We start from the raw sequence: 18,270 nt of genomic DNA on the forward strand, positions 1-18,270 counted from the left end.
TATTATTATTATTATTATTATTATTATTATTATTATTATTATTATTATTAATGATAGGAGACATGCCATAAAAAGAGAAAGAAGGAGCAATCCTAATTCAGACCTAGATAGGCTGCATCCACAATGCAGAAATAATCCAGTTTGGGCCAGAACAGATGACCATTCCCACAGACAGATTGGGGCTATGGCAAACACACGCCACGGCCCTAACGTGCCTTGAACCCAGCCCAAATAAGAGTGGGAAAGATCCACTTCTTATTTGGGCCGACAACGAGACGCCTTTTCCAGCCCCGCTGCAACCCCAGAGTGGCTTCAAGACGATCTGGCGGCGTGCTGGAGCGTCTTGAAGCCACCCATGTCTGGGCAGCCACTCGGCTTCCAGATGTCTTCAGAGCATGCAGTGTATAAACACTGTGCTCCCAAGTTGCCTGGAAGCGGGCTTTAAAGGGCCTTTGACAACCCTTTAACTCCCATGACGCAATGCTGTGCAATTCTGGGCATTGCAGTTTGTTGTGTTACCAGAGCTCTCTGAGAGAGAAAGCTAAATAGTTCACAAAACTGCACTTCCCTGAATTCCATAGCATTGAGCCATGGCAGTTAAAAGTGGTGTCAAACTGGATTATTTCTGCAGTGTAGATGCAGTCATAGTCGGCTCAACTCACAGAAATTCAAAGCCAGGCTTTTCTGAGCCAGAAGATACCTCATTGATCTACTGCCATCTAGTGTTATGTCACTAACTTTTTTCTAAAATAAAATTAGCAACAAAAATTAATTGAAGGTGTTGGTGTTACTATAAACTCAGATGCTTTCTGAAAGGTCCTGCCACCACCTTAGAGACAGCATGCAAACATTTTAAGCAATCAAATAAGTTAGTACAATGAGGTTGTATCAGCACTTTGATACACACTGTCCCCTTTCTCTGAAATTGCTGTGCTTTGCTCACATAATATGCGCTGTTAGCCCATTGTGTTCCAGTGTTTTCTGAATAATCCCATCCTGTTTTTCCCAGACATGCTTGTGATGTATGTTTGTGTGATAAAATGGATTGTAGCACCGCTTTTCTGTGGAACATGCAAAAGTATTTAGGCTTTTCCACATTCCTGTGCCTTTAAATTGATCACTTTTTTCAGCCTGTTTTATTGCTTTCTGTTCACCCAGTTTAGGAAAAGCCTCTGATTTTTTAATAGTTGATCACCATTGCTCTAATGTCAATTTCTTTTCTGTCTAGTGGTGGAATATTTTGCTACTTTTCTTTCCATTTCTTTCTATTTCATGGTGAAATAACATTTTTTTAAAAACCCACACACAAATAGAAATAAACAAACCAGTATGTACCACATCTAAAGTCTGTCTTCAAGGCAGCAGCTCTATATTCATTGACCAGGGACTGTACATCACTAGCCTCAATTGGGCCTACTTTTCTATAAGCATGTATAGGACTATGCTATAAATATACTGTATTGGTTTAGACGATTCATAAAATTCAATTAAATCACTAAGAATATTTGTTGCCATTGTGATACCGGGATATATGTTAGAGTCATATGAACAGAAAACAGCTAACCCTTGCTGTGGAAAGCTTTCCTTAGAGAGGACCTGCTTGCCTTCACCACAGCTGACCTTTTCCTTGGAGGGTGTAAGCATGGCTCTTTTGCAGGGCTTTTTCCTAAATTGTGCAGTTTCTAGGCTTGTTGCTGATATATCAAGATACTGTCATTTATCTGGTTTTTTTAAGTATACAAAAGGATCTTGTAGCACCTATCAGACTAACTGAGAGAAAAATGTTAGTAGCTTAAGCGTTCATCAGACTGTGTTTTTTAAAAAAATTTGCTCTTGGAATTAGGTAGATATTAGGGATGGCTAGAAATAGTCCACCCCCATCTGCAATTTCACTTTCTGCAGTTTCAGTTACCCATGGTCAGCTACAATCCAAAAATATAATGTAGTTTCCTCTTTTCCACAGTTTTGCTCTCTGTGGTTTCAATTACCCATGGTCAGTCATAGTCTGAAAATATTACAGGTACAGGGTAAGATACTATCTGCAGTTTCAGGTATCCACTGGGGGTCTTGGAACATATCTCCCATGGATAAGGAGGGACTATAGTAACGACAGAGATGGAAAAATGAAGACATTGCCCCCAAATAAGAATTCTGTCCCCTCAATGAAATTTTCCTGCAGTCTCCAGATATTATCATTGCAGAGAGCAAGACACTGAAAATTCTTCACACTTTGAACTCATATTTGCTGTGTTCATACTCGCTTGGAAACTGTGCCCGCTCCTTTTCTTGGATAAATCAACTGTATTTCTATTTGTTTAAGAAGATTTATCTTACTGTGACACTTGGGATCTGAAGGAAAATTTAATTAAGGGAAAGTGTTTTTTTTGTGTGGGGGCAATGTCTTCATTTTGTCTGCACGCATCCACCACCCATACTGTAGCTGTACTCCTGGGGATGGGTGAAACTCTTGTGAGTTGTTTTGTTTTTTAAAGAAATGCCCAAATATTCAAATTCCTATTCAGGATTGAAAGAGTTTGAGGTTTTTTAAATTAATATAAGAGACACTTTAACTGGCCACTTTGTCTAATCTGATCCAGGGCTTTGAAGTCTTACTTCTTCCCTGTGCATTCAAATACATTGGTGATGAATTAAAGCTGGCAGTCTCTTTCTTTGAGAGAGATTCCTCATCTTTTAAATATATGTATGGTAACATGGTCCTCCCCATGCTGAGAATAGCTTAGTGTATTGAATTGGGCAGAAGGGAAAGAATATCATTTCAGTTTAGTTTTGAAGACTTTACCAAGAATTTGCCTTAGAATAGAAATAACTTGATTTTTAAAAAAAATGAAAATGGGAGAAAGCAATTCCATACAATTCCTGTATCATTGTTAGATTTAGATGATTTTTTAAATAATCAGTTTCTGGAATAAGTTGGATGATTATCTTGTTTTCTCTCTGTCACAGAAACAGCACATATAATTCCTCAACATTTGATGAGATTGATGACTTGCAGATGACCCAAGATGCAGAAATATGCTTGCTGAAGTCAGGAGAACTGATGTAAGCAAAATATGTTCTTCAGTCTTTCATTTTTAAAGATTAACAACATAATCATATCCACTCAGAAGCAATTTCCATAGAGTTTAGTGGAGTTGACTCCTAAGTGCATGTGCATGACATTGCCTGCATTTGCATCCTACACATGTGAATAGGACTCCACTGGGTTTTTATTGTGTGCAATTGATGACAAAACTGAATACAAAGCAAAGCCGATTCTGTATTAGCTAATGTGAGATCCATTTCCCATGTTCTCTTCATTTTCAAAATGTGCAGTACTTGATACTAAGGGCTGGGACAGACTGGCAAGTTAAGCTGCCTTCCGGGCAGCTTGGGAGCATGGCGTTTACATGCAGCATGCTCCCAAAATGCCTGGAAGCCACCCAGCCAATCACACAGGGACGGCTTCTGGACACTCGGGGGGGGGTGGTGGTGGCATTTACACGCTGTTGGAGCACCCAGAAGCCACCCTGGAGTTGCAGCCAGGCTGCTTAAAGTGGCTTTTTACCAGTACAGTACAGTGGCCCCTTGCCTTATATGGGGGATCTGTGCCAGATCCCGCCACGTAAGGCAAATTCCTCCTATGCTCAAGCACCATTTGAAATAATGGTGCTTGTGCACACAGTGCGCCATACAGGAAATGGCACGGATCTTTTCCACTCCTATTTGGTCTGGCTTCAGGGCACTGTGTGATTACCACAGCTCTGGAACAACCAGCTCCAGTGCATCTCCAATCCACCCTGTTTGGGTGGTCTGTTCTGCACCTAACTTGCCCTTTTGTCTACTTGGCAGTAAGAGTAAGACATTAAAATAAAGTTAAAAATAAAAATGATTCATTTTTATTGTCTTCTGTATTTGAGGTTTTAACTAGTTTGCCTAATCAGTGGTAAGAAGAGCTGTAAGTACATAACCATTAAAATAGAAGAACAAAACCAATTCCACAAACCAACCCTTTCAAGGTGAAAGAGTTCCCAATGAGTTCAGTGGGGCTTACCTCCAGTTGTGGGGATAGAACTGAAACTTTAGAGGCCTTTTTTCTTTTTATTTGAGGCAAGAAATAATGGTTTAAAGTTGCCACAGACCAAAACCACCATCATGTCAAATTTGTGTCTATGTGTACAAGCAATTTTTAGGTGCAAATTATTTTTTGTGTTCATACTTTTATATATCCATATTTCAAGCATTTGGAAAATACTTGCACCACACAAAGAAATTAGTTTCTGTATAGGAACAAAGGATCTGTTGATCTCGCTTATGATGAATCCATCAATGCAGAGTAAGTAAAAGCAGAGATGTGGGGCAGGGGAAAATTTTACAACTCCCAGGATGCCTTCTCTGGCCAGCATCACATTGCCTGGGAATTTGTGGGAGTTGTAGTAAAAAATATATTCCCCCATCCCTGCAAGCTCTTGAGAAGGAGTGAGGAAATCTTAATAAAAACCAGAGCATTAAACTGAGAAATCTTTGGCTCCTATACCTGCTTGATCACAAAAAGCATATTGGGTTAATGGCCATATTGCTGTCTAATCTGCCTTAAGTGTTATTGTTGTGATGACAGGGAATACTAGAGTTGGGATTACCCTACTTTAAACCCCTTGACCTCAAAGGGGTGGGATATAAATAAATTATTATTATTATTATTATTATTATTGAAGAAAGTGTGGGGTACCAATGAATGATGTAATAAAAGGAATCTGTCATAGTACTTGAAGGGCAATTCAAATATATACAGTACACCCGTGTCATATGCAGGCGCCTTTTACGCGGCTTTCAGTTTATGCTGAAAGCTCCGTGCCATTTCTTGTATGGTGCACTGTGTGCACAAGCCCCATTATTGTCAATGGGGCTCAAGCATAGGCGGAACGTGCCTTACGCGGATCCCCTGCGTAAGTCAAGGGACCACTATACTATACTTGACCTTGGACCACGGCCCACGACTTATTAAGACACATTAATTACAACCAGTTTTTCCCTTTGATTTAAATAGAACTAAAGTAGGACTGAGTAAGGGACAGATTGTCCCCCAATTTCATTGGAGGCCATATGTGCTTTTAACTGTTGCTCCCAAAGCTCCCCATCCCCTCCCTGCCAGCACCACAGAAGACCATAAAGACATACTGCTTTTCTTAAAGAACAAGATTTTTAATTTGTAATTGGAAAGCATGACCCTACCTGCTTCATTAGTTACGAAGCAGAGCAATACATTCCCAGGAGCTTCCTGGAAGCACTACTTGTTAATGCATTGTCTTCTTATTTCATATGCATGCATGCATCATCCATCAAATATAGCACTGGTCATGCTCTTTCATGAACTCTCTTACACATTCTGTTTATTTTTCTCAGGCTAAAACTACCGCTCACTGTGGAGGAGATTTTTAAGTTTGGAGAAGCTAACAGAGAACTGTTCATTAAATCAAATACTTACAGCATTATTCCTATCACTGCGATAGAAACTGGTCTTACAATAAGCTGGGTATTTTCATCAGATCCAAAGAGCATTGCATTCAGTGTGGTGTACCAAGAATCAGAAGAAACACCATTGGATCAATGTAAAGTAAGACAACTGGATCTCAATGTTATTATTCTTTTCTACTGAACTAACTTTAACCTTGCCCTTAATAATATAGGAAACAAAATTTATTTAAATAAGAATAAACTTCTTTTTCTTAGCTTTCAAAGTCCAATAAGCTCTTAGTAGTAAGTGATATTAGGAATCCTGTATGATGTGGTTAGAGTGTTGGACTGGGGCTTGAGAGACTGAGGCTCAAGTTACCACTAAGCCATGAAACTTCATTGGCCCTATCACTCAGATTCAGCCTGACCAACCTCAGAGGGCTGTAGATTGAGGATAAAGTGGGGAGGAAGAGACCTATGTCAGTGGCATCATAAAGGTTGGTGTCACCCAGTACAGTAACTCATGGTGTCATCCCACATTGACAAATTATACCTTTAAATTACAGTATCATACACACATCCTAAATATATTTGCATATACAGTACAGTCGGCCCTCCATATCCACAGATTCTTTATCCATAGATTTAAGAACCCATGGCTTGAAAATATTCAAAAAATATATAAATACCAAAAAGCAAAGCTTGATTTCGCCATCTTATATGAGGGACACCATTTTACTATGCCATTGTATTTAATGGAACTTGAACATTCAGAAACCAAACCCAGCAGATACCAAAGGCCCACTGTGCATTGTTTCATGTGGTTAAAGTGAGGTAGAATGTTACGTTTTAAAAGATTTTTTTTTTAAAAAAATAAAAATTTGAAATGTAATTTTAAAAAAGAAAACCTGGGGCCTCTCCTTTCTTTTCTCACAGAGCCTTGCCGCATTTACACCATGTCTTCAGCATTTTAAAAGAATGCAGGCAAATTCCACAGCCCATTTCTGTCAAAAGGCAGTTGGTTGGGGGAAAGTAGTGTCATCCCTCCCTTAGGATGTAACCTGGTGCATCCCATAACCACTGCATACACACACCCTCACTGACACCCCTGACTCATTGGAGCTCATGAGTTTGTTGTTGTTGCTGCTGCTGCTGCTGCTGCAGCAGCCACTACACTTTTTTGCATCCCAATTTTTTCAAAATGTCCTAGCAAACAATAGTATGACAGGTAATTGTGTTTTGCATAATAAGATTGTCATGTTTATTTAAAAAAATTCCTTAAAAGCAATATTTCAACTTCCCCTAATTAGTCAATCCAGTACCCAGTGCAATCTCATCTCCCAGATGCATTGCATGAAATTGTGTTCAGGAGACCTCTTCTGGTGACTCCCTGCATTTAAGGGAAGGATTGCTAGATGGATTGACTGGTTAAATGTTATTCAAAATAAAAAGTGAAACCACTAGATATGTCCAAACCCTTCGAAACACTTGAAGGAGCTCATTGGATCCTGGGTTGGTATGTTGCTTCCTGCTGTTGATGGTTAGTGCAATCCTATGCTTCGACTTCATATCCTGTGCTTATTTGTTCAAATGATTTCACTGGGGCTTCCTCCAGTTAAGTCCACATAGGAGCTCAGTTTCCATGTCCCTGAAATTAAAGCGAGGCCAGATGTGTGTGCCATGATGACATTCCTTATACACAGCACTCAAACAGCACTGCACACGAACGGTATCATAACGGCGCACTGGGGTGCTTATAGCACCCTTGTATGGCGCATATAGGAGCCACATTTCGTGGCTCCTTTTTACACTAGGTTGGAGGGCGTGGCATGCAATTGCCATGTCCCCAACCCAGCGCTTACAGGGGTGATATATAGCTGCCCCTGTTGAGCTGTCTGTATACCCCCATAGTCTGCCAAATAGCCTGGACCTGAGCCATATAGGGCTTTGCAGATTATAACCAGCACATGTTGCTTCTCATTGGGTTAAAAGATGGCCACTTTGGATCAGCAGATAGTGACAGATAGACAGACAGACAGAATCCTTGCAGGAAGAAATTTATTCACATTTTGCTCTTCTGTATCTTGCAGGTTCTCATTCCTATGACTCGCTGCAACTCTCATAAGGAAACTATACGCGGGAAGGTGAAAGTGAGACATGCTGGGATATACATCCTGATATTTGACAACACTTTCTCAAGGTTGGTGTATCTGGATTGGGTGGGCAAAGATGTCCATATACAAAAGACAGATGGAATTTCCTCTGTCAGAATTCCCAATTTTACACTTGGCCACCTTAGTTTGAAGTGAAAAAGTACAGTTGTAACCCTTTTGGAATATGCTGTCATGTCTGAACAGATAGTTTAAAACCTATTCTTTCTGAAGTTTTGCATCCAGATATTTGGTACAGCTTTGTTTTTTCTCTCACGAAAAGGTCATGCATTAAACTTGTGACTTAGTCAAAGGCTGCAGGCACACTGCAAAAATAATCCAGGTTTTCACCAAATGTTGTGTCCCAATGCTATGGAATTCCAGGATTTGTAGTTTTGTGAGACATTTAGCCTTTTCTGTCAGAGAGCTCTGACAACAAACTACAAATCCCAGGATTACATAGCATTGAGCCATGGCAGTTAAGGTTGTGTCAAACTGAATTATTTCTGCAGTGCTGATGCACCTTTAAAGTCTCAGTCTAAAGGGGAATAAAATTTTTGATTTTAAAAACTGAGGTGTTTTGCTCTTTTAGATGGGAGTCCTAAGCACATTTTGACGTTGTTATGAGCCTTCAAGTCAACTCCAACTTATAGCAACCCTGTCGTAGGGTTTTCTTGGCAGGATTTATTCAGAGGAAGTTTGCCACTGCCTTTCTCTGGATATAGCTTAAAGCACCACATATTCCCTAGCAGTTTCTCTTCCAAATACTAGAAAATACTAGCATAATAGCTATTGCTAATATGACCCTACTTAGCTTCTGAGACCAAGCAAGCTCAAGTGCATTCAGGATGTTTAGATTTTCATTAATTACTCTTGATGTTTTAACAGCAACTGTTCAGTTTTAAAGGAGTTGGGATATGATTTTAATTGAATTGTGATGATGATAATGATATTTTATGAAATCTCATACATCACTTTGAAGGAATAGTTGTGCCAAGAGCTTGGAAAAGTTATGTTTAGACTATGGCTCCCAAGTATCCTCCAGCCATTGCAGGATTCTGGGAATGATAGTCCAAGCTCTTTGCATCTTAAAGATCAGTAGATAAATCAGGTAACTTAAATCATACTTGAAAATAAATTATTTTGAACTCGATGAGATTTATTTCTAAGCATGCAGATGATCTTGTTTAAATACCAATACTACTAGTTCATTTGCAGCATTGATTTCAATAGGGCTTATATGCAGCCATTTTTTCCAAGATGAGTTTACTGTTTCAGCTCAAGTGTTGTTTCTTCTTTTGTTGTTTTTCCCTACAGGTTTATCTCAAAGAAAGTATTTTTTTCACTTAGCTGTTCAACGCCCAATAATCTACGATGGAAGTGATTTTCCATAGCCTTGAATATATGTAATATTTATATACTGTATTTTTTAAAATTATATTTTTAAAAAACACTATTTATGTACAGTAAAAAGTTCCTGGCTTCTGAAATCAAGATGCCAATCCATTATAAAACATAAGGGTAACCTTATAACAATACATATTTTTTTCCTTTTTCTTTCTTTTGAGGGAGGATAAATGAGTTTAATAAGATATTAAAATTGATATTATTTCATGGAATGTAAAAAGGATTAATTTGGCTCCAAAATGTAGAAGATATTTCATTATTTGGAAAAAATTTAATATGATATAATTTGTCTACAAGAAATTAAAATCAAAAAAGAGGAAGAAAAATATTCAAAAAATAGGAAATTTGGGAAAGAATTTGTATCAACTAATCCAAAAGGGAAAAAAGGTACAGTCGGCCCTTTTTATACATGGATTTTTTATACACGGATTCAAGCATCCATGGTTTGAAAATGTTAAAAAAAAGTATAAATTTCAAATATCAAACCTTGATTTTCTATTTTTTATACGGGACACCATTTTGCTATGTCATTATATTTAATGGGACTTGAGCATCCATGGATTTTGTTATCCACGGGGGATCTTGGAACCAAACCCCAGCATATAACAAGGGCCCACTGTATAGTGCCATATGTTAAAACATCAATTACAGCTAGAGAAATTTTTTCAGATGGAGAAGGACATAGGAGTAGAAATTGAACTACAAGAACAAAAAATATTGGTGGTCGGAATTTATGTACCAACTGAAAATAAGAGTAATTTTTATAAGAAATTGAAAAATGTAATAATTATAAACAGTTCAAAACAATTTAACACATCTTTGAAAACAAAGCAAGGAACTGTGCCATGTCCTCTCGCTTTGTTTTATTCGGCATTTCAGATAGTACGCAGCTACTGAGTGAAGTAGTGCCCAGGCACTCCTTGCGTTTATGTTTCCTTTGAGGCTTCTTTTGGATTGAAGTTCCTCTTGGCATGTTTGCGGCTCCTTGTTTGTTAGTCGCCACTCCGAAAGCGCAGGAAACGGCAGTGGTGGCCCTTCCCCCCATAGCTGGGAAAGAGGCCTCAAAAAGGTCTAGGCTGCCTGTCCTTCATTCCCTGGTCCCAGAGCCACAACCTATTATTTATATGTAAATGAGAGCACTAATATTACAGACGTGTCTGAAGCCCTATTAGGGTTATGCAATAATTTTTTTAAAAAAACAACACTTAACATGTAAGCACTTACAAAAAGAAATCTAACTTTTATAGAAACACTAATGATTCTGGCCTACATGCCAGTTGTTCACAAGCCATTTTGTTTATCTAAATGAAAAAAATACCTATGCAGTGGTGCATTTGGTGCAACAATGGCGCACAATCAATATATACATTTTCAAAGGGCTAAGAAATATGAAATATGCTTTTGATGTGCTAGTTTGGAAGTTTTATATAAAGATTTTAAAATAGTGTTGCTTCTGCTGCTAGTTATTTTCTATTAAATGCAGCAAAAGAGATGGAATTCAAGTACAGTTCTGCAAAATCAAAAATTATTATTTTTTAATAGCGAGGGTTCAGTCTAGACATGTTCTACATGGAGTTAAACTCCAGGCAGTATGTGGATGGTCGTCGCACAAGATTTTTGCAGAGTGATTCTTCATGCCTTTCTACTTCCCAAACACAGTTTATTGCTTGTGATCACAACCATACATTGTGTGAAAGTGATTCTGGGCCAGCTAACTGTTCAGCTAACTTGGGACGTTTATAAAAATATACCAGCGTCGATTTGTTCCTTGATGAAGAAACATTCCCACTCTTCTAGCAGCCCCAGTCCTTTGAGGTAAAGCATATTTCACAACTTGATTGGCAAGTGAAACCTAAATGTAGATGTAAGCTTCATTCATTTTGGTGAGATTTATTTCCATAAGAACTATATAGAACTAATGTGTAGAAAAGTTACTTATGAAGACTGTAGCTTCCAGGATGCTGGAACATTCTAGAAGCTGTTGTCTTATAAAAGCAAATTTGCTGATCAAGGTGGTGATATACAGATCCAGTTATGAAATGAGTAAAACAAAGCGTCTAATTTTAAACAACAGAATATGAATGTGGATTTTTTGTTCTAATTTTATTTTACCATTTCATAATGTAGCAAACTTCATCTAATAATGGTATATCAGTTGGCCCTGGTAATATTAGCAAAATGATCCTGTAGTATTTGTTTTTTAAATGGCCACATTTTTTTAACTCTTAAATGCTGTTAGGAATAAAACAGGTCTGAAGTTCACTAGATCCAAAACTGGCAAATTGCTGACTTTTTTCACTTGTCACTTTCAGCCAGTGATGTGGAATGATGGGAGATGTAGTCCCACAATAGCTGAAGTGCCCCCCAGCTTCCAAACAGGGTGGGTATATCACACCTTGTTTATATTATGGTTTGTTAACAACTACTTTAACAGACCACACACTTAATTTGAAAGATACTCTGAAATGAATTAAGTGTGTGTTTCCCTTATATATTTTACTCCCATATGAAAAAGGCTCAGGCTGTTTCACTCTTAAGACTCATTAAATTACAATACAAGCCATTTTTTAAAAAAAGGTTTCCCAACTATTCTGGCAAGGAGACTGATTCATGATGAGAGTAAAGGAGGAAGGTCCTCCAGTTCCTTTGTTTAAAAGGTGCTAAAATGTGTGGGGAGTGGGAATTACTATATGATGGAACTGTAACTCAAGCTATTCATAATAATATTTTTTCACAGACAGAACATAGGGTACACTGGACTTACTTTTCTTCTTCTTTTCCTTACTTTCCCCTACAAATCCTTGCTCTGTACCTGTTCTTCTAATCAAAGCTGTGTCGCATACTGTTGGGGTTTAGTTAGTTGTATGATACTGCCATGTGTTACCTGTGCACCTTTTGGTTGTACCAGCCCAGTGTTCCTGCAATATGCCTATTCCTTTCTACTATGCTGAGATGTATGGGTTGCCTGATACAGTTAAAAATATTATGTAGAAGATGAAGTAGTAATCACAGAGGTGGTAGCATCCAAATTGTGCATTTGCCACTGAATGATTTAATGGTGTTGTTATTGAAGTGCCAGAAGTGTCTTTTATTTTGAACTGAAAAGCAATAGGAATTTCAGTGTTATAAGCTGAAACAGAGTTTGCCATGGACTGTGCAATATGTAATGTTTTTTGAACTGAAATCCTCATAATATTGTAGTACTGGGTTTCCAGTCGACTTTGCTGTGATTTGAGGATGGATTGCTAATTTTGCAAAAGTGTGTTTGCTTCACAATTCAGATAAATATGGAAAAGGATGCTGCCCATTGTTATCAATGCCAATTTATGGATTTTAAATATACATAGTTGGATGAAAGAAGAAGATGCCTGGGTGTTTTTGTTTAATTGTATTTTACTGTAAAGCTTCAGTTTTGAATTATTTACTTTTTTAAAATACCCACAGAGAGTTCTAATGTAAGATGCTTCTCTGAATCCAGTACAAAGAATCAGGGGTGGAGGTCGGGGTGCACATTGAGAACTAAACCAGCATTAAATGAAGACACTTACTAATAAACCTTATTGTCAGAAACACAGTGTGGCAGTGTTGGCTTCATGTCATGGTGTCCATCCCACAGTTGCTGCATCTATCTCCAAAGTATCTTTAGGGTGTCCCTTTTCATTGACAGGGAAAACTCATCAATAGGTTTCCAATCATGCTAGTCCTCCAGATTTTTGAGACAGCACAGCCAGAACCATGTTGGTTGGTGGATTCATAGAGTCAACGTACAATGAATAACTTTTCCAGGCTTTGTCCAAACTAAACAAAACAGAAACTAAATGGTATAACTAAACAATTACATAGAAAGAAGGCTGTCCCTCAAAAGTCATAATCAGTGAGTTTCCAGTGTTGTTGTGTGCCTTCAAGTCGCTTCTGACTTGTGACAGCCGTAAGTCGAACTTCGCACAGGGTTTTCTTGGCAAGATTTGTACAGAAGTGGGTTGCCTTTGCCTCCCTCTGAGGCTGAGAGAATAAGGTCAGCCAGTGGGTTTTCATGACTAAGCCGGGATTTGATCCAGCTCTCTAGAGTCTTAGTCCAACACTCAAGCTACTACACTGGCTCAGTATACAGGACAGAAAATTATTGATTATGAAAATGAAGATTTCTGTTATTCAAAGCTGACCTAATGCTGACAATCCAGCATAGTTCAGTTCATTGTCCTGGAGATAATCAGTAATGAGTAGCCAGTTAGCCCATTTATCAGATTCTTCAATTTACAGTAGCAATGTTTTACAGATGTCTTTTTTTGCTAGTGTATACTTCAGTAAGGATAATGTTCATCCTACTACAATATGGGGGATATGTTGCCCTAAAATGTTGCTGAACTACAACTCCCATCATTTTTCACAATTGGCTGCATTGTGGGAACGTAATGGGAACTAGAGTCCAAGGACATCTAGACAGCCACGAATTCCCATCCAAGTCCTCCATTTAGAAATACTGCTAACAATGAATTACACATAAACCATTCATTCATTTCTTGCTGCTAGAAATAAGGACATTAAGCTGTGCAACCCACCAAGATGTACGTCTCACTGGACAGAGTAGGATGACATGTTTTACCCTTTCAGTTTTGCTGGACAAAGGAGACTTTCATCTAAATGTCATGCTTTGCAAAGACAAATTTACCTGCACAAAAAATAGGATATAGCTGGGTTTTTCTTCTCTTTCCTAGATTTTTCAAGTACTTGTTACTGAAAGTTGGCTTGTTAACCTGAAGAAAGATACTGTACTATGCAAAAATAACAATGAAAGGCTTTGCAAAGAAACAAAACTTATCAGTAACAAATTTTGGACTTGAGCTTTTGTTTTCTAGTAGGAATCACATAATGGTTTTATTAATCCTCAAACATAAGAAAATGATAGAACTTTTATATCTGCCAAAATTATTACGTGGCAGAATGGCACCAAATTTCAGCTGATCTTATGCAGGGGAAATAATCACTCATGTATATGTTAAGTATGTACATTTTTATGGATGCAGATGGCTTTTGTATTGGAATGTTTCTGGATGCTTTTTATGCTCAGGAACTAATTAAAAACCTCTATCATTTCAAGTGACTGGTGTGTGTGTTTTTATATTATTAAATAGTTCAGATTGTAAGGTTGACGGAACTCCAGAGGTTTGGATTCTTTTTATCATTAACAACAATAATAACAACAATAGTAAAAGAAATGGTTGTTGTTGTGTGCCTTCAAGTCACTTCTGACTTATGGCATCCATAAGGTTTCTTGGCAAGGTTTGTTCAGAGGGAGTTTGCCTTTGCATTCCTCTGAGACCGAGGGGCTCAACATACCACCCCTTTGGAACAGCCTGCAGCCACTCCTTTCCTCGCCAGATTGGGGATCCCAAATGGGGAAGACTACCAAAAGACTGGGCTATGTCTTCTCTGGGGAGCCCTTATATGCTTCTCAGGTAGACCAAAAGATGAATTTTTGCTTCTAGCTTTTCTGCTGGGTGTTCCATCTCTGGACAACCAACTGAGCTGCTGAATAGCTGACCTGTCTGTCTGTCTGTAGGGAAGCTGCACTAGTTGTGAGTTTCAAACAAGGAATATACAGTACACAAAGATGGTGGCCATTCATCTGCACAATAACTGTCGCTAGCAAAGGGAGTTCCCAGTATGCCTGTTTTTTAGACCTTAGAATACATATTAGCACCTAACAGCACAATTTTACCAAGCTGAAATATTTCTGTGTCATACAGTTGAGTAATACCATCAAAATTCTCACTACCAATGTTTTCAAAGGGATAGCCATGTTATTAAATGGAAAGTATAAAAAGGAAAAGGGGAGAGGGGAAAGAGGAATCTTACAGCACATTTACAATTGATTAATTTCAGCATGAGCTTTCTATGTCTTTAATACATTGGTAGCACAATATTAAAATCACAGTATTTTAACCATAGTTGCACAGTAGTAGGAGTGGGATAAAAATTTTGCTCTTATCAGTACATCTGAAAAAGTGGACTGATAGCCCCTAAACTTCATAAGAAAATGAATCAATCTTAAAGGTGCTGCTAGATTCCATTTCTTCCCTTGTCACCTTTTTTTCTTTTTCATCACCTAAGTGCAGGCTATGTAGCCTCAAGACCTATACCTGATACACTCTTATTCTATTTTTCCCTGGTTTACAATATTAATAGGACTGCATCATTTGCAGAGACTGAAAAGGTTACTCCTTTGGATTGCTGATTCATGATTCAGTGATTTATAGTCCAAATAAATGATGTTTTCAAGCTCTTGTAATGTGACCTTAACTGATAGTGATTGATTTTTTAAAATTTAAATTGCTTCTATATAGTTTCACTTTTGAAACTGAAGAAAGTCCCTTTTCTTCTACTATAAATTCTTACAGGCAGGAGCAAGGTGCAAATGTTACTTATTAACTGGTGTTGTCCCTGTTGTGTGCCCACAAGACACGTTCAGGCTTACTTAATGTCCAGTAAGGCCAGTGTTCATCCAGGAAGTCTTATTTGTTGAAGTCACATTGACAACAAATTAACACCAACAAAGTGTCCCATCTACCTGGAGAAGGCCTGTGCACTTCTTCATCACCTCTCAGCAATCTGCATCTATGACAATGGTTCCCAAACTTCAGCTCCCAGAAGACCCAAACAACTTGATCAGCAGTCAGGAATTCTGGGAGATGAAGTCCAAATGATCTGGAAGAACAAAGTGTGGCAACCACTGGTCTATAATGAAGCACTCAGGGTAACCAGGCATCCTTCTTTTCCAGGACATGTCCTACATTTTAGCCTTCTGTTCAGAAGGAATTCAAAAACGTCCTTCATTTTGACCTTGACTGAAAACCATGAATTCATATTTATATGAGTGCTTTTAGGGTTTGTTTGGTAATGTCCTACATTTTTATTGAATCTCCTACACTTTGTAGTGTCTTTTCCTCCTTTGCAGTTAAGACATCAGCTGACAGGTCTGAAATAAATACAAGATCAACCTAGTTAATTTCAACCCACACTGCAACATATCAAAATATCAAAATCATCTGGTGACACAAATTGCTACTAAACTATTTCTAGATCAGTTGGGATGCCACCTAGTATGCCAAGTGTCCAATAATCTAGCCATATTATTATTATTATTATTATTATTATTATTATTATTATTATTACACCTAAAGACGAAGAAATTTATGTTTGCAGGGATTATTTGGATTTAAAAAAAATAGAATGCTAAGCTCAACCAATCACAGTCTGTCACACACACAAAAATACACTTGGAATTAAGAATTCTGAGCCTATTATTTCCATTGTGCATTTATTGTGCGGCTGTGCATTGTGGATCAATACACAACAAATGTTTGATTGTTCCTTTGGCAAAACATTTCAGTCTCCCGGGACATTATTATTATTATTATTATTAACCTTTATTTATAAAGCGCTGTAAGTTTACATTCCATCTCAGACCTCAGAACAGCAGTCCTTGAGCAAAAGAACTATAAAGGTAAATTGGAAAGGGAAACAGCAGAATTGGAATTCATCCATAAACTACTATACCTCAGCAATGGATTGAACAGGGACAGTGGCTTCTTGGCTCACTACACACATTTCAACATTATCTGACCCCATCCTCAGGGGGCATCCTATACTCATCTATTCTCCCCACCTACAGGTTAGTTTCCAAAGCCATATATACTGGCCAGCTCCCAATGTCTTTGTTCACTAACAAGCGTAGTTAAAACTGGACTTGCTACTTCATTTCCAAACACAAAGGATTTTGAATTTGAATTGACATTCTCATATGCTAATGGCATATATATATGTATGTATGTCCCTGGTTTCCACTCCACTAAATACATCTGAGGAAGTAGACTGAAGTCTATGAAAGCTCATGCTGCCAACTTCTTTTAGTTAGTCTCAAAGGTGCTACAAGATCTCTCTGCAAACCGATTCATCAGATTAACATCTTTGATAGTGCAGTGTTACAGTTCTGCAATGAGATGCAATGTAACTGAGGGATAACTTCATGAGAGCAAAACTACAGTGCATCTTAATGCAGGATCTCAGCTATGCTGTGACACATGTACAAGATGTTAATAATGCTATATAGGTTGTTAAAAAGGTGTTGATGATCCAGTGGTGTAATTTTGTTGGATGCCAATGCTTTCACTGAGAATGACACCTCTTCTTTAAGACCCCTCTACTGGTAAAACCTGCCAAGGAACTGGGTAGTGCTCTGAAACAAATTTTGGTCACTGTGAAATGTTGCAAATATTACTTCCAGTAATACTGAATGCCAAAGTCCACTGTTACATCTTGGCCACAGCTCTAATTATAAGGTGTCCATTTTGGGTATGATCTAGCTAAAACTGCAGAATTCTGATACCCAAATTTGGGTGGATAATTTGGATTACAAAAACTGTGGTCCTCTTAGGTACTAGTTTTAGAGGTTGACACAGCTTTGGTGGGGATAAGGAGCAGAGCTGATACCTTTCATTGAGCTCTTACCCCCCTCTCCCTGGCCTGTCTTTTAGATTTTATCCACTGTTCACACCTAACTATAAGAATTTTTTAAAAAGTGACTCATCTATCAGCGAGAAAAGAATTCTAACTGATCGATAATGAAATGTTCATTAGCCTCAGAACCCAGAGAAACCAAATTATCTTTTGTCATGTGTCTCTTAGAACTCAAGAGATCTGGAGGTGAAGCAGTAATAATGAAAGTACTTTACAGAAGTTGGGGTATTTTTGAAGCTTGTTTCAAATTTTTTCCCACAGAAATCGTCACATAAAAAAACACTATAAGGCTCAAAGCTTTCCCCCAAAGTTTAAAAGAAGTTCATTGCCCATAGATGGCCTTTCAGTTGTATACAATTTTTTTTTCTTGGCCTGAACTTTGAGTAGATTGAATGCAATAGAGCAAAGTAGACTCCTGTCTCCAAGGAACAATGCAACAACATATCTGGCTATCCTTATGGCATGTACATCATGACTTCTCAAAAGGTAGCTGTGCAGTATCAAGGGAGAGAGAAGAAATGTTCTTCATGAAAGGTGAGTTGGCAAGATTCAATGCAACGGTAGAACTAGATCATGAATCTCTTTATTTTGGGCAATTGGCGTACTCTCAGCCCACCTGAAATCTGGGATTTAAGCAATCAAGGCTACATTTTTATGTCCATTTATATATGAGTAAGCACCACTGATTTCAGAGGCATTTATTTCTGAGTAGACATGTATAGGTTTGTGCTTTACAGCTGTAATC

At 38.1% G+C, this 18,270-nt stretch overlaps 1 protein-coding gene across 1 annotated transcript in view; it reads left to right on the top strand.

Annotated features, from left to right (window-relative positions):
- Positions 1–9,504, top strand: part of FYCO1 (FYVE and coiled-coil domain autophagy adaptor 1) — a 49,030-nt gene extending 39,526 nt beyond the window's left edge. The window contains exons 11-14 of the mRNA XM_042472232.1: positions 2,965–3,060; positions 5,401–5,611; positions 7,542–7,651; positions 8,919–9,504. Coding sequence (XP_042328166.1) covers positions 2,965–3,060; positions 5,401–5,611; positions 7,542–7,651; positions 8,919–8,985 — 484 coding nt within the window. The 3' untranslated portion in view covers positions 8,986–9,504. The remainder of the gene's footprint in view (positions 1–2,964; positions 3,061–5,400; positions 5,612–7,541; positions 7,652–8,918) is intronic.
- The last annotated feature ends 8,766 nt before the right edge of the window (positions 9,505–18,270 follow it).

This window comes from Sceloporus undulatus, chromosome 6 (genome assembly GCF_019175285.1).
Source record: "Sceloporus undulatus isolate JIND9_A2432 ecotype Alabama chromosome 6, SceUnd_v1.1, whole genome shotgun sequence".
NCBI lineage: Eukaryota > Metazoa > Chordata > Lepidosauria > Squamata > Phrynosomatidae > Sceloporus > Sceloporus undulatus.